We start from the raw sequence: 24,721 nt of genomic DNA on the forward strand, positions 1-24,721 counted from the left end.
AAAAAACTCTGATGCTGGGAGGGACTGGGGGCAGGAGGAGAAGGGGATGTCCGAGGATGAGATGGCTGGATGGCATCATGGACTCGATGAACGTGAGTCTGAGTGAACTCCAGGAGATGGTGATGGACAAGGGAGGCCTAGCGTGCTGCGATTCATGGGGTCGCAAAGAGTCAGACACGACTGAGCAACTGAACTGAACTGAATTGTTAATGTGTTGGAAGAGGAAAAAATGCAAGGGAAAATCTGCAAAGAGTCAACATCAAAGCAGAGAAGACCTTCTTCCAGAACCAGGACTTGGCAAGAAATCAGTGAATGTGAAGAAACTGTTGACTGGAATATTTGGTTGGAACTTCAATATACTTTGAGGTAAAAGGTCAACAATGAATTTTATCAAGGATAAAATAATTTTACCAAGGATAAAAATTAGTAGCAAATAAGAGAGAGGCATGCATTATAAATTGGAGAGAAAAAGAATATAATTCATCAAATACTATAATTGAACAAAAATAAGATAATGTGAATAAAATTAGTAATAATCTTTATTACTAATTTATGCAACTTCAAAGTTTTCATTGAAACAACTTCAAGGGATTTTATAACAGGTAAATAATATACATGTTTCAATGCCATTCTCCCAGGCAGATTCATGTTGATATGTGGCAAAACCAATAAAATATTGTAAAGTAAAGTAAAAATAATAATAATAATAATAAATTAATTAATTAAAAATGAATAAATAATAAAGGATAGTTTTAGAGAGGGCTCAAGCTTTAAAAGGAGCTGGTAAGCAGGGCAGAGTCAATACGACTGGAGAAGAATGATTTTTCTGACTGTATAAAAAGGCAAAATGTGAGAGAAAAGCACAGCCATCTGGTGGCATTAGTCAATGCATTCCCTTGAAAGGGTCCAACTGAATCATCCAGAAGGTAAATAAATCAATGGTTGATTTTGTGAACACTTATTTTGGAAAACAGTGGTTCTGGTAATTCTAAGATATGGGAGCTTGTGGCCATAACAGGGAAATGTGACTAATAAGAAGAATTGGAGATAAAGTGATGTTTAAGCAAAGAAGGTCAGATTAGTATGTGAGAAGAAAAGTAGGATGTGGAAGAAGGGTGATTAATTTGGAGAAGGTCAGTGTGATGCAGTCACAAAAGGACATTCCATACATGATTGATGTGAACTGCACAAAAGAACATGTGTATTCTTTTGTGTCCAGTATTTACATCTTTAAGAGACCTGGAATAATAAGTGTAGATAAAGAAATAAACATTCCAGTTTGAATGTAGATCACGATGGACTTGATGATTCAAACTTTGTTAACTGGACCCACTCATACCCAAAGAATCCTTCCTTTAAAATAAATGCCATTACATTCAAACTATCACAGATAATCTAATGTGGAAATAGAACATTCATAAATGTATTAAAAGAAATTACAACAGCAGAATAGACAATAAAAGCTTAATATGCTACATCTTCCAGATGACATTTCCTTTTGATTGTAAGTCTCAAAATAGTGTTTTAATATAAAAATATGCATAAATTACATATGTGCAGTTTCTTAGACATGTCCAACTCTTAGCAGCCCCATGGACTGTATGCAGCCTACCAGGCTTCTCTGTCCATGGAATTTTCCAGGCAAGAATACTGGTGTGGGTTTCCATTTCCTACTCTAGAAATTTACATAAACATACATATATAACATGGGCTTCCCAGGTGGCTTATTGGTAAAAAAAAAAAGAAAAAAATTCACCTGCCAACACAGAAGCTGCAGGAGATGTAGGTTCAGTCCTTGGGTCTGGAAGATCCCCTGGAAGAGGAAAGGGCAACCCACTCCAGTATTTTTGCTGGGATAACCCCATGGACAGAGGAGTCAGGTGGGCTATAGTCCATGGTGTCATAAAGAGTCAGACACAACTAAGTCTCAGCATATAAACACACATATATAACATACAATCATAGTACATATTTATATAGTGTTTCCTATAAACTTAGTCCTTTTTAAAAAAACTTTACATGTTTTAACTAATGTTATAACCCCCATTTTCATGAGAATATACTGAGCACAAGGTCTTGCCCATGACAAAAAACACAAAATTTCCTACCTTAAATTCTTTCATCAACAAAGCACAGTAGATAGTTAAGTCAACTAATTAAGAAACTAAATAGCCAAAGTTACCTTTGCTGACTGCATATAATAAAGAGAGAAAGGAATTAGAAATGCTCATAAATAAAAATACAAAAATATAGATATGTATTAATATAGAGAGATACAAACATAGTACACATCAACATATTTAAACATATTCTTCATCTTCACTAAAATCTTCCTCAAAACCTCCACTGACTATAGTAGTCTCAATAAATAATAGATTTTGCACATCAAAAAAAAAAAAAGGCTATGAATATCTTCTCTTGAAAGGCCTGGCACTTTGGCCTCACCCTAGAGCATGTGCAGTTTCTACCTAGTTCCCTAGTTTCTACTTGGTCTGTTCCATTATTTTATCCATGAAATTGAAAGTGAAAATGCCAGTCATTCAGTTGTGTTTGACTCTGTGACCGCATGGACTGAAATGAAGCCTGCCAGGCTCCTCTGTTCATGGAATTCTCCAGGCAAGAATACTGGAGTGGGTAGCCATTCCCTTCTCCAGGAGATCTTTCCAACCCAGGAAGGGAACCTAGGTCTCCTAAATATCAATTAATTACAGACTTACAGAAGAAGAGGAAAAAATCAGTGATTTAATATTCTTTTTATCTTTCAGCATGAAATCTGTGGTTAAACTTCTTTCACTCCAGGAAAGGAAAAACCAAATAACTCTTTTTGATCTACTCCTTGTGTTGTTTCCAAATCTCTTAAAAAAAAAAAAAAAAGTGGAGAGATAGCTCATGGTGGAAGGGGCATAGGATAGGGAAGACGACATTGATTAATTTTTCAGTCTCTCAGTTTTGTCCATTCCAAAAGGAATAAGTTACATTGTGGTTATAGATTATGTGATTATGGTTGTTTCTAACTCAGTTTAAAAGACCTGAATTTGTTCAGAAGGACAAATCAAAGTACATTTGTGTAGTGTTACTAATACAATTTCCATTTAGCTAAAGCACAGGTTACCCAGACTGAATGATTAGGGAAGGTAGCTGATGATCAGCTTCCTATACCATAAAGAATGTTTCTGATTTTGTTTTGAAAGTAAAGGGAAATACTGATAATTTTAAATATTGTAAGGTTGGTAAGATAGAAAAGTTGAAATTGTAAGATTAAGAGCAGAGAAAACAAATAGCGGTCACTCAAGAAAAATTTAAAAAAAATAATTGGAAAGGGCAGCACTCTTATGGAAAGCATGATAGGAAAAGTAGTGTATATTTTATAGATGTTAAAGAAATACAGTGTGCACCTTGGTGACCCATTAGAATCTCAAAGTGGAGATAATTAGGATAACATTAACATATTACCAGCCTCACAGAATAGTATGTTAATGCAAGCAGGCAGTATAGTAAAAAGAAGCCAAATTTGGAGGAACAGATGTCATCTTGATGTCAAAAATTTAGTTATTAATGTCCATTAAGATCCCAAAGGGTAACAATGCATTTACTTATACATTAGGGAAAACCTGTAAATACTGTCAATTAGATTAGTTTAAGCATGTAACCCCTGTAATTTAGAAGCAAAATCTAGTATCACACTTTACTATATTTCATTTGACATTCTTTCAACAACTATAAAACCAGCAAAAGGCAACTACTCCCTTATAGACTCTTTGCACAAGAGGATAACAATATTAAATAAGTCACAGATCTTGCCCTTGAGGGGCTTTCCAAGTGACACTAGTGGTAAAGAACCTGCCTGCCAATGAAGGAGACATAAGAGACGAGGGTTCAATCCCTAGGTTGGGAAGATCCCTTAGAGGAGGCATGCCAACCCACAATCTATTCCAGTATTCTTGTCTAGAGAATCTCATGGTTAGAGATGACTGGAGGGCTACAGTCCATAGGGTTGCAAACAGTCAGGCACAACTGAAGTGACTTAGCATGCATGCTTGCCCTTGAGGCTATAGTGCAGCAACAGATGCTGTATTATAGGTGAGACAGCTTCCTCCAGGGATAGCAGAGGTTTATCAGTCTTAAGTGCTGTGTTGCTCTTTTAATAAACATACTGCTAAATGCAACAATAAAATACATACAAATTATTCTCTGCTTACCATTAACAATAACAATGATATCACGGAAGTCAATTTCTCCCCTAGCCTCCACTCTTCCTTCACACCTGTATATACCTTCATCACTTTTATTGATGTTGAGAATCTGCAGATTATTGTTGGCTAACATAGCGAACCGATCTGGAAAGAAAGCAAAGAGGAGGAAACAATATCAGTAAAAAGTCCAGCATGCTCTAAATTGCTAAGTATTAAAATATGGCACTTGTCTGATACTATCCAACTTTTCATCAACAAACAAATTTCAATTTGAAAGTAAAATGTAATTTCATGACTTCGATTTTTCCACTCTACAACTGCCTTGTTACACCTTTTTGTGAAAATACATTCAAGAGTTTATTTCCACATAAAATGGTTAAGCTATTATTTTCCCCTTGGTACTCTGAATGCAGATAAGATACACAAAATAACAAAGCTGAGGGATTAGATATTACAGACAAGAAGATATTCTGACTGCAAATATATAGCAACTTGGGGATGGAAATGTGTTAGAGAATTGATTGAATATCCTTCCTCACACAATAATTAAACCAATAATTGCACATATCCTGAGGAGGAAGCTAAATATACAATAATATTCAAGTCAGGTAGAGGACATATAAAATGATCATATCTCAGATTTATTTGAAAGATTTTTTTCTAAATGCAAGATAATCCATTTTAGGAAGGAATAGATTAGACTTCATTACTTTTATCTCAAGATTCCATTTTATGTGTGAGTGTATGCACATGCATATGTACAAAAATAGCTGTTACAGGGCATGCATTAGGTGATTGCTTGAAGTATTCTGGCTAGCCAAGCAGCATCTCAGCCTGACCATATTTTCCATAATACCTAGTCTTAAGTTTTTACTCATCATAATTTTGTTGCAGTCTTAAGAACTTTTCCCTTGTTATCAAGTAAAGAACATTATTCTATTCTATTTTGAAACATGTTATAAAGGCAATATCCTAAATTTCAGTAATTAATTCATCCATAGATAACATCAGACATGATGTTTGCTAAGTACTGTATTTGAGCACATTGGTGGATAAGAGAAACACATCCTTGACCCCCTTGGACCTTTTGGTAAGGCAGAAATATCTTTAAGATACCCACCTATGGATATCTACTGTTAAAGAGTACTTCTGGGGGCTCTTCCAGTATTTATTACTCTTCCCCTATTTGCTGGGTTAATAGAAATTTTAGGACAAACAAAGAAGTCACATGAGAATGCAGTTTCCCAGCATCCCTCAACCTGGATCACTGAATGAATGCAATGGGTACAATGCTTGTCTCTCATCCTACAACCCATTGGATTTCACATGAGTAAGAAACTGCTGTGATATGAAACCATTCATATTTGGGGTTCATTTTTCATAGCAATTCCTTAAGTCATAGTAGAAGTTTTGGATTTAAATACAAATAAGGAAATTATTAGACTATATTAAAACAGGTAAGAATGTGGTAATTGATTGTCTAAAAGACAGGTAATAAGGAATGAAACTCTGGAGATTCTGAAGCTGCCTCAGAGACAAAATACCAATTATTAAGCTACATATACATAATTTTCAGCTCAGAAGGTTTAAACTTTCCCAAAATATCTATTTCATCTTTTGTTTGACCTTGAAATGACATATAAAAATATTTATACTGATGCTTTTTCCTGGGAAATTTTCTCACCAAAGAAGAGACTGGAGAGAAAGGCAATCAGCAGGAAATATGACTTATAGTAAGGACTGGAGGAACTCAGAACTCCTAAAACTTCATGACATTCCAAAGAAAATTTAAAAAATATTCTATTAAAGTGTGTTGCTGGAAATTAAAATGAGACCTATACAAAATAGATGTTAATGACCCAGACAATCACAATGGTGTGATCACTCACCTTGAGCCAGACATCCTGGAATGTGAAGTCAAGCGGGCCTTAGGAAGTATCACTATGAACAAAGCTAGTGGAGGTGATGGAATTCCAGTTGAGCTATTTCATATCCTAAAAGATGATGCTGTGAAAGTGCTGCACTCAACATGTCAGCAAATTTGGAAAAGCCAGCAGTGGCCACAGGACTGGAAAAGGTCAGTTTTCATTTCAATCCCAAAGAAAGGCAATGACAAAGAATGCTCAAACTACCACACAATTGCACTCATCTCACACGCTAGCAAAGTAAAGCTCAAAATTCTCAAAGAGAGGCTTTAACAGTATGTGAACTGTGAACTCCCAGATGTTCAAGCTGGATTTAGAAAAGGGAGAGGGACAAGAGATCAAATTGCCATCATCCATTGGATCATAGGAAAAGGAAGAGAATTTCAAAAAAACATCTACTTCTGCTTCACTGACTAGGCTAAAGGCTTTGAGTGTGTGGCTCACAATGAACTATGGAAAATTCTTAAAGAGATGGGAATACCAGATCACCTTACCTGGCTCCATAAAATCTGTATGCCAATCAAGAAGCAACTGTTAGAACCAGGCATGGAACAATGGACTAGTTCCAAATAGGGAAAGGAGTATGTCAAGGCTGTATACTGTCACCCTGCTTATTTAACTTACATGCAGAGTATATCAAGCAAAATGCTGAGCTGGATGAAGCACAAGCTAGAATTAAGATTGTGGGGGAAATATTAATAACCTCAGATATGCAGAATGACACCACCCTTATGGCAGAAAACAACAAGGAACTAAAGAACCTCTTAACTAAAGTGAAAGAGGAGAGTGAAAAAGCTGGTTTACAACTCAGCATTCAAAAAACTAAGATCATGGCACCTGGTCCCATCACTTCACACCACATAGTTGGGGAAACAATGGAAACAGTGTCACACTTTATTTTCCTGGGCTCCAAAATCACTGCAGATGGTGACTGCAGCCATAAAATTAAAAGACATTTGCTCCTTGGAAGAAAAGCTATGACCAACCTAGACAGCATAGTAAAAGGCAGAGCCATTACTTTGCCAAGAAAGGTCCATCTAGTCAAAGCTATGGTTTCTCCAGTAGTTATGTATGGATGTAAGAGTTGGACCATAAAGAAAGCTGAGTGCCATAGAATTGATGCTTTTGAACTGTAGAGTTGGAGAAGACTCTTTGAGAGTCCCTTGGACTGCAAGGAGATCAGACCATTCAATCCTAAAGGAAATCAGTCCTGACTATTCATTGGAAGGACTGATGATGAAGCTAAAGCTCCAATACTTTGACCATCTGATGTAAAGAACCTACTCATTAGAAAGACTCTGATGCTGGGAAAGATTGACGGCAGGAGGAGAAAGGGATGGCAGAGGATGAGATGGTTGGATGACATTATCGACTAGATGGATGTGAGTCTGAGCAAGCTCTGGAACTTAGTGATGGAAAGGGAAGCCTGGCATGCTGCAGTCCACGTGGTCATAAAGAGTCAGACACGCATTTTGGATACTTCCCTCTGCCCTAACTGATTCAAGTGCTCTTTCCTTATTCTCTATCACCGCACTTTCCTTATCATATACTTCAACAATCTTGTTTTCACAATTTATCCACTGATACTTTTATAAGAGTACTAACATATTAAGGGCACTAGACTAGTTCATCTTTTTAACTATGAATCACCATCACTTAGGACAATAGATGAAACATAATAGGTGGAAAATAACTGTTGAATGACTTTTTATTAATATACTGGGAGTAGATTTCATATTTTTTTCTGAGCAAGATGATTTTAGCCATGGCTTTTGATGCAAAAATGGTATTTTATTAGAAAATTTTCAAAGCATATAGGAAGGTTCAGAGATAGCTTTAAGAATGGCTAAGATTGAATGGGCAATTCTGATAGCATACCCTTCCATCAGGATTGACACTAAAAGTCAAGATATTCAACTTTCTAACAAAATGTGACACTATCACTTTAAAACCTAAATGCTTGTATTTTCTAGCATATGGATTTCTTTCAACAAACAACATGGAACATCTTCACTTCAAGTAGTCTGTGGGAGTATTATTTATGCATATTTGTCAAAAGGCTGCTGTCAAAAGCATGGTTAATAAATCAACATTTCCAAACCTTCATAGTTTCATATGGAGCCTTTAAACTTTACTCCTGTGCCATGTTAAGGCTTCAGAAAGTTATCTGGACATACTGCATTATTCTAAATCCTCATATATGTTCCATACATGATTATAAATCTAAATTTATTTCATTGGTTTTGTTAAAAAAATCATACATATATAAAAAATCTGAAGAATATTACTTCTTATAAATTCACTATAAATGTAAAAACTGTTCAATAATGAAGTATGTGGCAAGTTTCTTAAATATTAAAAGATAAGAAAAGTGTGTCCATCTTCACCATTCCCCTACATCCTTTCATCCCAAAGTAATAACAAATTTTACAACTCTAAAAAAAATTCTACATTGCTTTCCATGAAACTCAGTGTTAAGTTTCTATGTTTAACTCATTCCCAAGATATAACAAATCAGTGAGAAGGAACAAGAAAAATAGACATTATTTACTGAGTTAAATAATATTACTGAGTTAAATATATTTACTGATATAAAGTTAAATATTTCTTCATTCACTTAACAAATATTTACATGTCTGTTTTATTTAAAATTGTAAACATTGTTCAAAATGCATTTAATAGGGGAGATATATATGTGTGTGTATATATATATGTATGAATATATATACATACATATATATATATATATATATATATATATATATATATATATATATATATATATACTTATGGACCATAGAGAAGGTTGGGCACCAACGAATTGATGCTTTCTAAGTGTGATGCTGGACAAGACTCTTGAGAGCCCCTTGGACAGCAAGGAGATCCAACGAGTCAATCCTACAGTAAATCAACCCTGAGTATTTATTAGAAGGACTGACGCTAAAGCTGAAGCTCCAATACTTTGGCCACCTGAGGCAAAGAGCCAACTCATTGGAAAAGACCCTGATGTTGGGAAAGACTGAAGGCACAAGAAGGGGACAACAGAGGATGAGATGGTTGCATGGCATTACCAACTCAATGGACATGAGTTTTAGCAAACTCTGGGAGAGAGTGAAGGACAGGGAAGTCTGTCATGCTGCAGTCCATGGGGTTACAAAGAATCAGACATGACTTAATGACTGAATAACAATGGTGGCTGATTCACATTGTGTGTAAGGCAGAAACTAACAGAACAGTGTAAAGCAATTACCCTCCAATTAAAAAATATTTCAAAAATGTTTTAATTTAAATTTGTTTAAATTAAAAAAGGATATAATAATGTATTAAGCATATGAATTATGTAGAGAGCAGTTAGAAAAGCTGTTCAAAGCTTTCAGTTCAGTCAGTTCAGTCACTCAATCCTGTCTGGCTCTTTGCGACCCCAGGGACTGTAGCACACCAGGCCTCCCTGTCCATCACCAACTCCCAGAACCTATTTAAACTTATGTCCATGATGTCAGTGGTGTCATTCAACCATCTCATCCTCTGTCATCCCCTTTGCCTGCCACCTTCAATCTTTCCAAGCATCAGGGTCTTTTCTACTGAGTCAGTTCTTTGTATCAGGTTGGCAAAGTATTGGAATTTCAGCTTCAGCATCAGTCCTTCCAATGAACAGCCAGGAGTGATCTCCTTTAGGATTGACTGGCTGTATCTCCTTGCAGTCCAAAGGACTCTCAAGAGTCTTCTCCAACACCACAGTTCAAAAGCCAAGGAAAGTGTGGAGCCATGATGGAATTCCAGCCTCATATCATTTCACCATGGGGTACTGGGAAAATGTATAAGCATAGCACAGAGGCATCAGCCCTCCATCCGTAGTATACTTGACCATCAATCTTCGCTTTGAGGCTTTTCCCTTATGTGTATTAAAAAAAAAAGAAAAACTCATTTTCAAAACCTTTTATAATTAAAATGTACCATATAACTATGTATACTTGAAGCCTAAGATTAACTAATCTGAAAATGTTTAGACAATGTCATTTAACTGCTATAAAAGTATTGCTTTCTTTATTATTGAGGGAAAAAAAAAGAAGAAAATATACAGTTTACTCATGCAATTTCATTAGTAAAATCTAAAGCCGTCTGAGGTCAGGGGTGATGGCTGGGGGGAGATACCTCACGCCCTAGGCCAGGGAGAGCGGCCAGGAGGAGCCACCCCTAGTCCGAGGCTGGGGGCAGTGCCCAAGGTCAGGGAGGCGACCAGGAGGAGCAACCCCACGCCCAAGGCCAGGGGCGGCGGCCAGGAGGAACAACCCCATGTCCAAGGAGTGGTGCCTGCAGAGCGTGGGAGGGCCTAGAGGAGCCATCCCATGCTGAAGATCAGGAAGGGTGGCGGGAGGAGATGCCCCTCATCCAAGGTAAGGAGCAGTGGCTGCGCTTTGCTGGAGCAGCTGTGAAGAGATACCCCATGCCCAAAAAAGAGAAACCCAAGTAAAATGGTAGGTGTTGCAGGAGGGCATCAGAGAGCAGGCACACTGAAACTATACTCACAGAAATCTAGTCAATCTAATCACACTAGGACCACAGCCTTGTCTAACTCAATGAGACTAAGCCATGCCCGAGGGGCAACCCAAGACAGGCGAGTCATGGTGGAGAGGTCTGATAGAATGTGGACCACTGGAGAAGGAAATGGCAAACCACTTCAGTATTCTTGCCTTGAGAAATGCATGAACAGTATGAAAAGGCAAAATGATAGGATACTGAAAGAGGTACTCCCCAGGTCAGTAGGTGCCCAATATGCTACTGGAGGTCAGTGGAGAAATAAACCCAGAAAGAATGAAGGGATGGAGCCAAAGCAAAAACAATACCCAGCTGTGGATGTGACTGGTGATAGAAGCAAGGTCCAATACTGTAAAGAGCAATATTGCGTGGGAACCTGGAAGCAAATTGGAAGTGGTCAAACAGGACATGGCAAGAGTGAACATCTACATTCGAGGAATCAGCAAACTAAAATGGACTAGAATGGGTGAATTTAACTCAGATGCCCATTATATCTACTACTGCAGGCAGGAATCCCTCAGAAGAAATGGAGTCGCCATCATGGTCAAAAGAAGAGTCCAAAATGCAGTACTTGGATGCAATCTTAAAAACGACAGAATGATCTCTGTTCGTTTCCAAGGCAAACCATTCAATATCACAGTTATCCAAGTCTATGCCCCAACCAGTAACACCGAAGAAGCTGAAGTTGAATGCTTCTATGAAGACCTACAAGATCTTGTAGAACACCCACAAAAGATGTCCTTTTCATTACAGGGGACAGGAATGCAAAAGTAGGAAGTCAAGAAACACCTGGAGTAACAGTCAAATTTGGCCTTGGAATGTGGAATGAAGCAGGGCAAAGACTAAGAGAGTTTTATCAAGATAATGCACCGGTCATAGCAAACACCCTCTTCCAACAACACAAGAGAAGACTCTACACATGGACATCATCAGATGGTCAACACTGAAATCAGATTGATTATATTCTCTGCAGCCAAAGATGGAGAAGCTCTATACAGTCAACAAAAACAAGACCAGGAGCTGACTGTGGCTCAGATCATGAACTCCTTATTACCAAATTCAGACTCAAATTGAAGAAAGCAGGGAAAATCGCTAGACCATTCAGGTATGACCTAAATCAAATCCCTTATGATTCTACAGTAGAAGTGAGAAATAGATTTAAGGGAAGATCTGATAGATAGAGTGCCTGATTAACTATGGAATGAGGTTAGTGACATTGTACAGGAGACAGGGATCAAGACCATACCCATTGAAAAGACAGGCATAAAAGCAAAATGGCTGTCTGGGGAAGCCTTACAAATAGCTGTGAAAAGAAGAGAAGTGAAAAGCAAAGGAGAAAAGGAAAGATATAAACATCTGAATGCAGAGTTCCAAAGAACAGCAATAAGGGATAAGAAAGCCTTCAGCGATCAATGCAAAGAAATAGAGGAAAACAACAGTATGGGAAAGACTAGAGATCTCATCAAGAAAATTAGAGATATCAAGGGAACATTTCATGCAAAGATGGGCTTGGTAAAGAACAGAAATGGTCTGGACCTAACAGAAGCAGAAGATATTAAGAAGAGATGGCAAGAATACACAGAAGAACTGTACAAAAAGGATCTTCACGACCCGAATAATCATGATGGTGTGATCACGATGGTGTCTGCTTTGCCAGACATCTTGGAATGTGAAGTCAAGTGGGCCTTGGAAAGCATCACTACGAACAAAGCTAGTGGAGGTGATGGAATTCCAGTTGAGCTCTTTCAAATCCTGAAAGATGATACTGTGAAAGGGCTGCACTCAATATGCCAACAAATTTGGAAAACTCAGCAGTGGCCACAGGACTGGAAAAGGTCAGTTTTCATTCCAATCCCAAAGAAAGGCAATGCCAAAGAATGCTCAGACTACTGAACAATTGCACTCATCTCACATGCTAGTAAAGTAATGCTCAAAATTCTCCAAGCTAGGCTTCAGCAATATGTGAACTGTGAACTTCCTGATGTTCAAGCTGGTTTTAGAAAAAGCAGAGGAACCAGAGATCAAATTGCCAACATCTGCTGGATCATGGAAAAAGCAAGAGAGTTCCAGAAAAACATCTTTCTTTCTTGACTATGCCAAAGCCTTTGACTGTGTAGATCACAATAAACTGTGGAAAATTCTGAAAAAGATGGGAATACCAGACCACCTGACCTGCCTCTTGAGAAATCTGTATGCAGGCCAGGAAGCAACAGTTAGAACTGGACATGGAACAACAGACTGGTTCCAAATAGGAAAAGGTGTACGTCAAGGCTGTATATTGTAACCCTGCTTATTTAACTTCTATGCAGAGTACATCATGAGAAATGCTGGACTAGGGGAAATGCAAGCTGGAATCAAGATTGCTGGGAGAAATATCAATAACCTCAGCTATGCAGATGACACCACCCTAATGGCAGAAAGTGAAGAGGTACTAAAAAGCCTCTTGATGAAAGTGAAACAGGAGAGTTAAAAAGTTGGCTTAAAGCTCAACATTCAGAAAACGAAGATCATGGCATCCGGTCCCATCACTTCATGGGAAATAGATGGAGAAACAGTGGAAACAGTGTCAGATTTTATTTTGGGGGGCTCCAAAATCACTGTGGATGGTGACTGCAGCCATGAAATTAAAAGACGCTTACTCCTTGGAAGAAAAGTTATGACCAACCTAGATAGCATATTGAAAAGCAGAGACATTACTTTGCCGACTAAGGTCCGTCTAGTCAAGGCTATGGTTTTTCCAGTAGTCATGTATGGATGTTCAGAGTTGGACTGTGAAGAAGGCTGAGCACCAAAGAATTGATGCTTTTGAACTGTGGTGTTGGAGAAGACTCTTGAGAGTCCCTTGGACTGCAAGGAGATCCAACCAGTCCATTCTAAAGGAGATCAGTCCTGGGTGTTCTTTGGAAGGAATGATGCTGAAGCTGAAACTCCAATAATTTGGCCACCTCATGCGAAGAGTTGACTCATTGGAAAAGACTCTGATGCTGGAAGGGATTGGGGGCAGGAAAAGAAGGGGACGACCAAGGATGAGATGGCTGGATGGCATCACTGACTCAAGGGACGTGAGTCTGCGTGACCTCCGGAATTTGGTGATGGACAGGGAGGCCTGGCGTGCTGCAATTCATGGGGTCGCAAAGAGTCGGACACGACTGAGCCACTGAAGTGAACTGAGCTGAACTGAACTGAAAGCAGTTATCTGAAAATAAACATATGTCTAATTGACTTATGACAATAGAAAAAAGTTTTAGTCAGTAACTAACAAGCAGTGAAAATGGCACACCCAGAAAAATTCTCTAAAATTAAAATATAAATTGACAATAGTGATCATGAAATATTCTCTGTACATATTCAAAAACAGAAACTATCTACTTTCTCCCCTTTATGCTGTAGAAGTTTCATTTCTTAGAAACAAAAACAAAGACATCCAAGATAGAAAGTATTTAATATTTTAAAAGATTCAATTATTTTGTACCTCTCTGCAATGCAGGTGCAATGAAAAATATTCTAAATTGAAAATACTCCCAATTCACAATGGTAAAATAGCATAATGTAAGCAAATTATGCATTCAATTCCAGATGTCATATTATTCTGGAATTTTAGCTCAGTCTGAATCATAATCATGAAGACAATTGGAATGAATGTATTTTTCTTACAATTACCCACATGTATCTTACCATAATATTTAGAATATGTAGGTATCTTTGGAAGAACAGCGCCAGAAAAACTAATAGGACCCATTTAGATATATTTTCAGCTTACATATAATAAGCCTGTGGGATCAAGTCTGAATTATAAAATGTATAATTTTAATAGATCAGGATAGATTCCTTTATTTATTCAGTATCCTTGAACCTGGGCTTTCCTGGTGCTCAAATGGAAAGGAATCTGCCTGCAATGCAGGAGATCCCTGTTCGATTGAGGAAGATCCTCACTCAGGGAATGGCAACCCACTATCTAAGTATTCTTGCCTGGAGAATTCCATGGATGGAGAAGCCTGGCAGACTACAGTCCATGGGTCACAAAGAGTTGGACACAACTGAGTGACTATCACTTTCACATTCTTGAACTGCTTATATATAAATTTTTCTTGACTAGAGCAGGGGTCAGGAAACTTTTTCTGTCATCTCCAGAAAGTAACTATTGTGGGCCAAACCATCTGTGTCACAGTTGCTCAACTTTGTACCGAAGTAGCCATAGACCATATGTAATGATTGGGTTTGGCTGCACCTCCATAACACCTTAATAAAACAGCAGAGAGGTTGAATTGAGCCTAGGGCCATAGTTTGCCAACCCCTAGTTTAGAGCTCTGATGTTCCCTAAACAGTTGTTTGATACTTAGGGTCAATCCAATTGCTATATTTACTCAAGCAGATTCAGTCTTCATAAAAAAAATTGCAGTATTGTTAGAACATATAACTTAGGGAGTTACCAAAATACTAACTGTCGGATATAGCGGTGACTTCCTCATTATGATATAACCAGCTGACAACAGGTGCGGGTGAGCTGCTGACTCGGCAAACTACTTCTGCATTCTCCCCTTGTTTGAACTCTTGAGGCGATACCACTTCTCTGAAAGTGAGTTTTTCTGTATAAGAAAGTAAAACAAACCAAAGAAGTATTATTGCTCATTCCCCTCAATAACATATTTCAGAATCCTTCTTTATGGATGCTGTAATAAAATAATTAGGTAAATTTAGATCATTTAAAATTTCACCAGACCATCTGATTCTCCTACCCGATAAATTCCCACCTCACTGAGAATAAAGTCCAAAGTCTTTATATTGCTATACAAGGTCCTGTATGAACTGGAGTCTACCTCATAATTTTTGATCCGATTTTTCTTCTCTCCTCCTAATCTCTACTCCAGGGAGTTCCTTGAACCCTCCAGATTTGTTCTCACTCTTGGGCATTTGCACTCTCTTAAATTCCATCAAATTTTTGCCCAGTCTCCACATACAAACTAGGATTCTATAGCATATATATCTAGCATTTATACGTTAGTTTTAGCTTCCTTTTTGTCTTCGGTTTCTACCTACTAAAATGTTAGCACCAAGTGGCCAGTGACATTTTCTGTTTTAGTCACTAATGAGTCTTTAAGAATTAGAATATTGTTTGCCATATAGTAGACATCCATAAGTGTATCAAATGAAGGCATGGATGTGGATATTTATACTTAATGAGAAATTTTCACAAAGGTAATTCACTGTTCTTGCTAAAAAAAAAAAAAAATTACCTTTACAAATAAAACACCAGGAATTTTCCTTTGTATCATTTCAAATGACACTTCTTTCCAGATACTAGTCTATGAAATTATGTTTTCAATTTAGTTTTTTGTAATTTATGAAATTACTACAGCAAATGGGCATATAAAGAAGTAAAACATCCTTCTCTGAGGAGTTTAGAAGCTAAGAGGAGGGGGGAAAAAAGGTCAAATCAGGACAAATGACAACAATGTTCCAACAGATTGTTGTCATCTTAAGAGGAAGTATTGCTATGGCACTCTTTTGGCTCTTTTTTCAACACAGCTATAAGGAAGACATGAGTTATGCACTAGCATTGTAAACTTTTATAGTTTTTCACTGGTATAAATGCTAACTACCACAAATTAATTGCACGGTAATATTCTAGGCACATTGTGCATGAATTAATGTAGTCATCAAAGCAACTCTATGTATGATGTAAGTACTACTATTATACCCATTTTATAAATGGAAATTGAAAACAGAGAGGGTACCCAATTGCTCAGGACCACAGAAATAAGTGATGGAACCTGGTTTCAAAACCAGGGAATCAATGATCTTCAGTTTTGCTAAACATGTTAAGGATTCCTAAAAATAGGAATGAGGAATTAATCAATTTCAAGTCATAAAATGAAGTGCAAGTGTAGAAAACCTTGTTAATGAAAACACCTGGAGCTAAGAATCTGGTGGGAAATTATTCTTCTTTATATGAGTTTTCAACTTTTTCTCTATCTAAAGTCTGTCAACTGATCCTTCCCCAGTTCTCATTCTAGACTGGTCACTGCTATCACACAGGATATTTTCTCTAGTCATGAGCTTTTAAAGTGAGAAAAGCATTCCAAATAAGTTCTGTAACACTAAATAAACTGTTGTCTTTTACCTAACAGATTGTTAATGGCATCGGAAAACTAAAACTTTTTCATTATTTACCCAATAGAATTGGCTCCATCTATATATTTATAATCCACTGCAACATTTTATCTATCTTATTTTAGAGATGTACTATGGTAAAATATAAATAAGCTGATATCTGTAAAAGTCTTATTATTACATTGTCCAGCACAAAGTTAGTTCTCAATGAGTACTAGCTTCTATTGTTAAGTGTATTTCAATTTGAATTTTTATAATAATTTATAATTTCAATCAATAAAACATAAATACATGACTTACGGTAAATTTCCAAAACGACTGTAGCTTCTTGTGTCTGTCCTTTGGCATCTGTTGCTTGGCAACGATATATCCCTGCATCTTCTATATTTGCATTGTAGATGGTTAATCTTGATCTAATACCTTCCTTTTGCACTGATACCCGCTGTGTTGAAATTATCTTCTCCCCTTGAGGATTATACCAATCTATACTCTCAGGTTCACCAATTGCTGCAGAGAGCCATAGAAAAGAAATGCTTGAAAATATGTTTCAAGTGTTTGTTTTGATATTGGCATTTACTATTATGTAACAACTTTAACAATTTAGAAAAAAAATGTAAACAGAAGACTCAAAATCTGAAAATCTTACAAAATTGAAAGTAAACACAAATGCTAGCACACATGTTCATCCTTATTTATCCAACAATGAGAATTAAATCTCGTCTGAGTAAGCAAAACCCATAGGAAATGGGTTTTCCAGTATGGTATTTAAGCTATGATAAGAGTAAATTTGGGGCTTCCCAGATGGCTCAGTGCTAAAGAATCTACCTGCAATGGAGGAGTCGAGGTTCAGTGCCTGGATCAGGAAGATTCCCTGGAGAAGGGCATGGCAACCCACTCCAGTATTCTTGCCTGGAGAATCCTATGGACAGAGAAGCATGGCGAGCTACAGCCCATAGGGTTGTAAACAGGTGGACACTACTGAAGCTACTTAGCACTTACATAGTGTAAGCTTTACCACAATGATCTATGGATTATTATTATTATAACAAGTACTGAAACTGGCTTGGCACCTGAGTCCCAAATAACAGTCCATTTGATAGACATGTGTGTGCCTGTTTGCGTCTGACTCTTTAAGACCCCATGGACTGTAGCCCACCAGGCTCCTCTGTCTATCGTATCTCCCAGGCAAGAATAATGGAGTATGTTGCCATTTCCTTCTCCAGGGGTCCTTCCCAACCCAGTAACTGAACCTGCATCTCTTGTGTCTCCTGCATTGGCAGGCAGATTGTTTACCCACTGAGCCATCTCCAGTAGACATAATCTAAATTGAAACACGATTATGAACATACTTTCATCTGCTCAATTCTTTCTGATAGAGTCAGGAAATAGCACTCTCTCCGCCATACAGCAGAGCTCATAAAAATGTAAATCTTCTATAAAATAAACTTTGGCTTTTGTTAACAGAATTTTGAATTAATCTCTCAAGTTGTTAAACTTGTATAGATAAGGCCAATGACTATTTTTCAAATGAATCTCTAATCTTCTCTTTTCCCAACTGAAATGAGTAATTTCATCAGTTGATTCTAAAACTGTTAACCATTTAATCATATGATAATTAGAATGTATTGAAATGATACTTATGGTGGTAGGCAATTACAGCCAAATCATTACAGGGTAAACATTTATTTAAGTTTTCCAATTCAGAATCTAGGTTATTATCCTCTTCATAAAAGCTGAAGCTTCCCATGTTTACTTTTAGACACCAAAAGGATGTATTTCACCTAATTGCTTGTGAGATAATTTGTGGAAGCAGCATGCACTATTAACTCAAAAGTATTGGGGAAAAATGCATAAAGTTAACTAACATCTTTTGGGACCTTTTTGAAGAAAATTGTTCCCTCTCATTCTCTTTTTCCCCAAAAAATGGCTTTAGAAACAAATTATCTTTCTTCCTATATCTAATTGGATATGATGAAGAAAAAAGTATGAAAGAAGTTTAGTTAAATTTTGAATGATATTAGTTATGTTATATTCAGTTTTTCTAAATAGAACCATAAAACCATAGTAGTTACAGGGTAACTCATTTGGGGGAGGTACTTGTTTTAATTCCCTCTTCTTCCATCATGAATTGACAAAGGAATCATTTAAATGCGTATTTCTTTAAATTTGAGAAATACAAAATCCTCATTTTATACAGTAAATTATATAGGATATTTCTGTGAAATATTTTGGACATTTTAATTCTTAATGATATGGAAAAAATTCATTATCATGGAGAGTTTATTCTGGATTTTCATAGCGCAATCATAATTCTTTCTTTTTTTGGCAAATCCAATAAATAGTAATTCCCAATAAAAATGTCCATGTTATATTGCTGATAATACTGGGCTAGTGGGATAATTAATAAATAGAACTAAATTTATTTTCCTGAAAAAGTAACATAAAAATTCATACATGTGACACATTTGTGCTTATTTCTGTGAGGATATGACTGAGCTCTGCTGAGTCTTGGAACCTGGGACCCTTTCACTGAAATGCTTGCAACCTGAAAAAATGTCTCCTAGAGTAACAGAATACAAAGAAACTGTAAGGGACTAAAAGTAGCTACAAGCACGTACAGTTGCAGCAAATTGCGAACAAGATGCATAAAGGCCAAATTCCAACTGCTACTTTTGAGGGAGTAAAAGCAGGGTACTACACATGACACCTGCATAGTGTACGACCTAGGCTACCTCTCTACGGTGACCCAGAGATTCACACCTACCCTCAAACCATTTAAAGGACCAGCTCACCCCACCTCAGAGAGCAAGCAAGGAAACTCACTCGTTTTCATATCCTAGTGTGCAGCAGAATTCGGGATAAAGCCCTGTTTGAATTTCTCACCTGGCCTCTTACCAATTTCTATTGATTAGAGTAAAAAAACCCAGTTCCATAACATGAGCACCTTCTAGTTCAATCTGAAGACATAGTTTTAGATGTCTCAGTGCAGGAAATTTTAGAATCATATCAACATATCACCACTGTGATAGAAAAATATATACAAGTGTTCTGATTTGTATAGGTTTTCCACATCTTCATTTTTAGATTTTTGCTTTACTAGTGCATTTAAGGTAAATAAAATTTCTTCCAGGACAACAGTACAGCTCTTGCTTAATTTTCGTTATATAAAAGGAAAAAAAAAATTGCTTTATTAGTTTGCCTACTACTAAGAGTCAAACAGTAACACTGGATGACGTTAATTCATATTCTTAAATTATCTGTTAATTTAACTTATGAATTATCTATAGAAGCAATACATCATATGATTTATATTATAAAGATAATGCAAATCCAAGAAAATAATACAATGGATTGTATTTTTAAGTTCATAAAGATAATGCAAATCCAAGAATATAATAAAATTTTATTTTCAAATTCATTTTTTTAAACAATTTCATTTTTCTGTGATTTTGTGATACAGCTGAGCTGGATGTGTGCATGTGTGCATTTGTGCATATAAAGTATGGATAAAGTTTAGAAACAAACAGTTATATTTTTATGCCAAAGCTGTGTTGATATTAAAAAAAAAGATACTGAACCAATCTCTCCCTTACTTTCTGTTTTCCCATTTGCAAATATACAACAACATGTATCAACACACCTATCAATTCAGACCTTTAAGAAGGCAAATTTATGAAGAACCAAGGCCTTTATTAGAGATTCATATGAATTAATATGATTTTTAGATACTTTATTATAATTGCTTCTATTTTTATTAATTGCAATAGTGAATTACATAAGTCATGCTATTCTCAAGACAACTTTTATAATGCATGTTATGTCAGAAATGCATATTTAATTCAGTTTTGAATTGCTAAATTATAATCATGAAAGAAAACAATTTTAAAATATATTAAAACACAATTTGGCACTACATGAGTATTTTAAAACTTTATATATGAAGTCCTTTATGCATGAAAATTAATGTTATCTATCTAAATAGCAGTAGATTGTGTTCATTTGTGAGTTTTACATATTGAATAAAAATTTGTTGCTTAAGTAGAACCATATAATTTCCCATAGGCATTATGATATATTTCTAAACAAAATGATTCAATTATAACATATAAATTTATTCTAATATTACTATTTAGAGGGAAATATTTACATTTATTTAAAAGTTACCATGCATACATTATATTTTCTAAGTTATCTTCAAAACTGTTTGTTTGACAGTCAAGATTAGTAACTGGAAAGTAATAAATAAAATTCATAGTGCTTAATATGTAAAATGTGCTTATTAACACTTTTCCAACCATTATAAGCCCAATGATAATATACAATTTTATTTCTAGAGAACTGATATTTTAACTATTAAATTACTCAGTATATTATATAACTAACTGAAGAATGAAAGAAGCTATCTGAAAATATTTGTAGAAATACATACCTGTACATGTGAAGAATTTAGATTCACCCACACTAAGCTCTACTTTGCTAAGTGAAATTGTCACTTGAAGAAGAGCTGAAAGAAAATATTTGAGTAAAATTAATTTTGCTTTTAGACATAAATGCTAAAATATTAACACATCGTGTCTATATCACATGATCTAAACAGCAATTATTTATCCTTTCATGCTTTTATTACCTGTAAAGAGAAATAAAAGTTTACAAAACACAATCTAATCATTATGCACTTTACAACCAGGGCAAATAGAAGACATATTCAGGCTCTGTTGAGATTTTGAGAAAATTCATACTCAGACAACTGTTCCGTATTCACAGGCTAGGCCTTACGTGTGCTACCAGATTGGGCAACAGCTAGAGAAAATTTTTGCTCAAAATTTGGAAACTTGCTTAAAAAGAGTACACCCTACACTGCTATTACAATAATTAAAACTATAAGTGAAGTACTTTTTGACTAACTGCTAAAATATTTCCATGAAAGAAGACAAACATGTGGAAGAGAGGGGATACTAAATAAAGAGAGGGGAATAAACTTTTTCCTTTTTTTTCCCCCACAAAAGCAATGGTAATAAAATAGAGAAGATATTCAAAAAGTTTATTGTCAGATTTGGAATAAAACATGTATGCTATCATGTAAGAAATGAATCACCAGTCTATGTTAGATACAGGATACAGGATGCTTGGGGCTGGTGCACGGGGATGATCCAGAGAGATGATATGGGGTGGGAGATGGGAGGGGGGTTCAGGATTGGGAACTCATGTACACCCGTGGCTGATTCATGTCAATGTATGGCAAAACCAATACAGTATTATAAAGCAAAATAAAGTAAAAATAAAAATAAAAAAAAAAGATATAGGTAGCAAAGTAATCACATGAAAAGGGGCTTGACCTCATTAGTCATTGGGAATATGCAAATCAAAATTACAATGAGGAACTACCAAAAAAAAAAAAAGCTGAATATTCTAAGATCAGAAGATAATTAAAATTATGCTTTAACATAAATTATAAGATTTATGTTTATAATAATATGTCAAGACAGTGTGACCATGCCCTAAAACACTGTTCCACCATCCTTTGCTCCCAGAAATGCATAGCTAACCTTTTCAGAAAAAGAACTGACTCCAAAAAGATCCTGATGCTGGGAAAGATTGAAAGATTGAAGGCAGTAGGAGAAGGGGGTGACAGAGAATAAGATGGTTAGATGGGATCACTGACTGGATGGACATGAGTTTGAACAAACTCCAGCAGCTGGTGATGGACAGGGAAGCGTGTTGTGCTGCAGTCCATGGGGTCCCAAAGAGTCAGACGCAACTGAACTGAACTGAACTGAACCTTTTCAGGAAAGTAATGGTGCTTCAAGGAAAAAATAATAATAATAATGAAGAAAAATTTGAAAATTAGAGTATAAGCCTACATTGGGAATTTGTGGATCATAGTAACTGAAAGGCTCAAAGATTGCAGAGGATGGATCTAAGCTTGCTGAGAAGAGGGGATACTACAGAACATCACCAAACACTGGACCAGAGTAAGATTCACCCTTAGTGTTAAGAAGGGTATAGAATAAACTAGCCCACTGGCAAAAGGGAACGACCAGGATAGTTGGCTCTTTTGGCCTGTGTAAAGGAAAAATGTTTCTCCTTAAAGAGGTTAACCATGGTTCTACCATATCCTAGATTTGGAATTTTGAAATTGTAAATACATGTTCTTTGGAAAACCCCAAGCTGAAAATTAACTTATAAAGCTGTTTCATATATAGGGCTCACAGCTACATGGCAGAAACAAACAAAATCCCTTCATAATCAGTCCCGACTCCAGAAGATTTTCATAAATGAGCCTCTCTTCAAACTTAATTCACACTATGACATTATAAAACACATGGTAAAATAAGGTACTATGAGCATGAATTAGTTGAAATAACCTAGAGGAGAAATATATCCATGAAATTAAAAAAAAATAAATTAGACTAAGGATGTAACTAACATACCTATGTTGACAATGTTTAAAGAAATAAAATGTGAAATCAAAAATATGAGAAAGGAAGAAAATACTTATCAGCCAAAACTTGTCATACATGTTATTTAAACTCTTTACAATAATTCCTTGTATGTCCCATATGTGATTGATGAATCCTTTTTCTGGAAACCTCCCTGAGAAACAGGATGGGCTACATAGCTCTCTTCTCTCCTGTCAGTCTTGGTCCATTTTTATTAATAATTTCATCAACACTCAGAGAGTACTTATATGATAGGTGCTCAAAAAGTGTTCTAGTAAGTCTAATATTTCAGAGAGAAACATGTTAAGAAGAACAAAGAATCAGAATAGGAAGAAAATTGGAAGAACCAAGGAAGTGTGTTAGTCATTCAGTCAAGTCTGATTCTCTGTGATCCCATGAACTGTAGCTGGCCAGGTTACTCTGTCCATGGGATTTCCCAGGCAAGAATACTGGAGTGCCATTTCCTTCTTCAAGGGATCTTTCAGACCCAGTGTTCGAATGCAGGTACCCTGCATTGGAGGTGGATACTCTACTGTCTGAGCCACCAGGGAAGCCCCGAATGAAGGAACAAGAGAGTATCTATTATAAACATTGTCAGTTCTAGTGAGAATTGACAGAAGAAGACTTTTTCTTTGGAGAATTAACTAATCCCCAATGAGGACAATAGAATCAAACTGTAGACAAAGTCAAGGAATTTGAGACTGGCCTCTTAAGAAATTATATCTGTAGAAATGTGTAGAGTTTGAGGGGATCCACAATTCTGGACATGGGACTTTACAAACTGAGAAAGGTTTACTCATACCTATGGATAGAGATAGAAAAAGGTGATATGGTTGGAAGAAAGAAGGGAATTGTGATTTTTCTCATTCTCTTTTCACTACTTATACTTGCTCCTTTAAGATATCATCTCATTTCATGACATCAATTTCCTTTTCTCTTTGGTTCTCCAGTCTATGCTTTCCCATCGTTGAATCTTACAATTTCTAATTCTCAACAAGCATTCAGTTGAATAGCATATTTTAATTTTAAATTCTCCATGTTCAAAATGAACACTTAACCCTTGCATCAACAATTGCTAACTGTTTACTATTCAATTTTTGGTCATCACCAATCAATTGTAAAGTCTTAGATATATAACCTCTGAAATATTACTTGTATGCATTCTTGTTTATTTCCAACACTGTTTCCCTAATGCATGCACTCACTTATTTGTAACCTGAGATATGTCTTCTAATCTGAGAGAGTGATGTATCAAATTCTGTATTTCTTTTTCTGACTTATATCTCTTCAGTGTTTCTCCCCATGAGAATTTCCTCAGGTTGCTGCAAGTGTACATTTCAAAAACTGTTTAATTTCACCTGCCTACTCAAAAATCTCCAAAGTGCATTTGTTTTATTCAGTTAATTAGTTATTGTGTACATTTTAATTGAAAGAAAACTAATTTTTTCAAGTTTATTTCCAACTGTTCCTTGATACTTTTGCAGCTGTAGACAACTACAATTAATCATCCTCCATT

General features: G+C 36.1%; 1 protein-coding gene across 1 annotated transcript in view; it reads right to left on the bottom strand.

Annotated features, from left to right (window-relative positions):
- NCAM2 (neural cell adhesion molecule 2) overlaps nucleotides 1-21,434 on the bottom strand; it is a 246,380-nt gene extending 224,946 nt beyond the window's left edge. The window contains exons 1-5 of the mRNA XM_052644625.1: nucleotides 21,393-21,434; nucleotides 21,195-21,318; nucleotides 17,066-17,272; nucleotides 15,097-15,240; nucleotides 4,200-4,337 (exon numbers count right to left, since the gene is read on the bottom strand). Of these exons, the coding sequence (XP_052500585.1) occupies nucleotides 4,200-4,337; nucleotides 15,097-15,240; nucleotides 17,066-17,272; nucleotides 21,195-21,318; nucleotides 21,393-21,434 (655 nt within the window). The remainder of the gene's footprint in view (nucleotides 1-4,199; nucleotides 4,338-15,096; nucleotides 15,241-17,065; nucleotides 17,273-21,194; nucleotides 21,319-21,392) is intronic.
- Between the last annotated feature and the right edge of the window lie 3,287 nt (nucleotides 21,435-24,721).

Source organism: Budorcas taxicolor, chromosome 1 (genome assembly GCF_023091745.1).
Source record: "Budorcas taxicolor isolate Tak-1 chromosome 1, Takin1.1, whole genome shotgun sequence".
NCBI lineage: Eukaryota > Metazoa > Chordata > Mammalia > Artiodactyla > Bovidae > Budorcas > Budorcas taxicolor.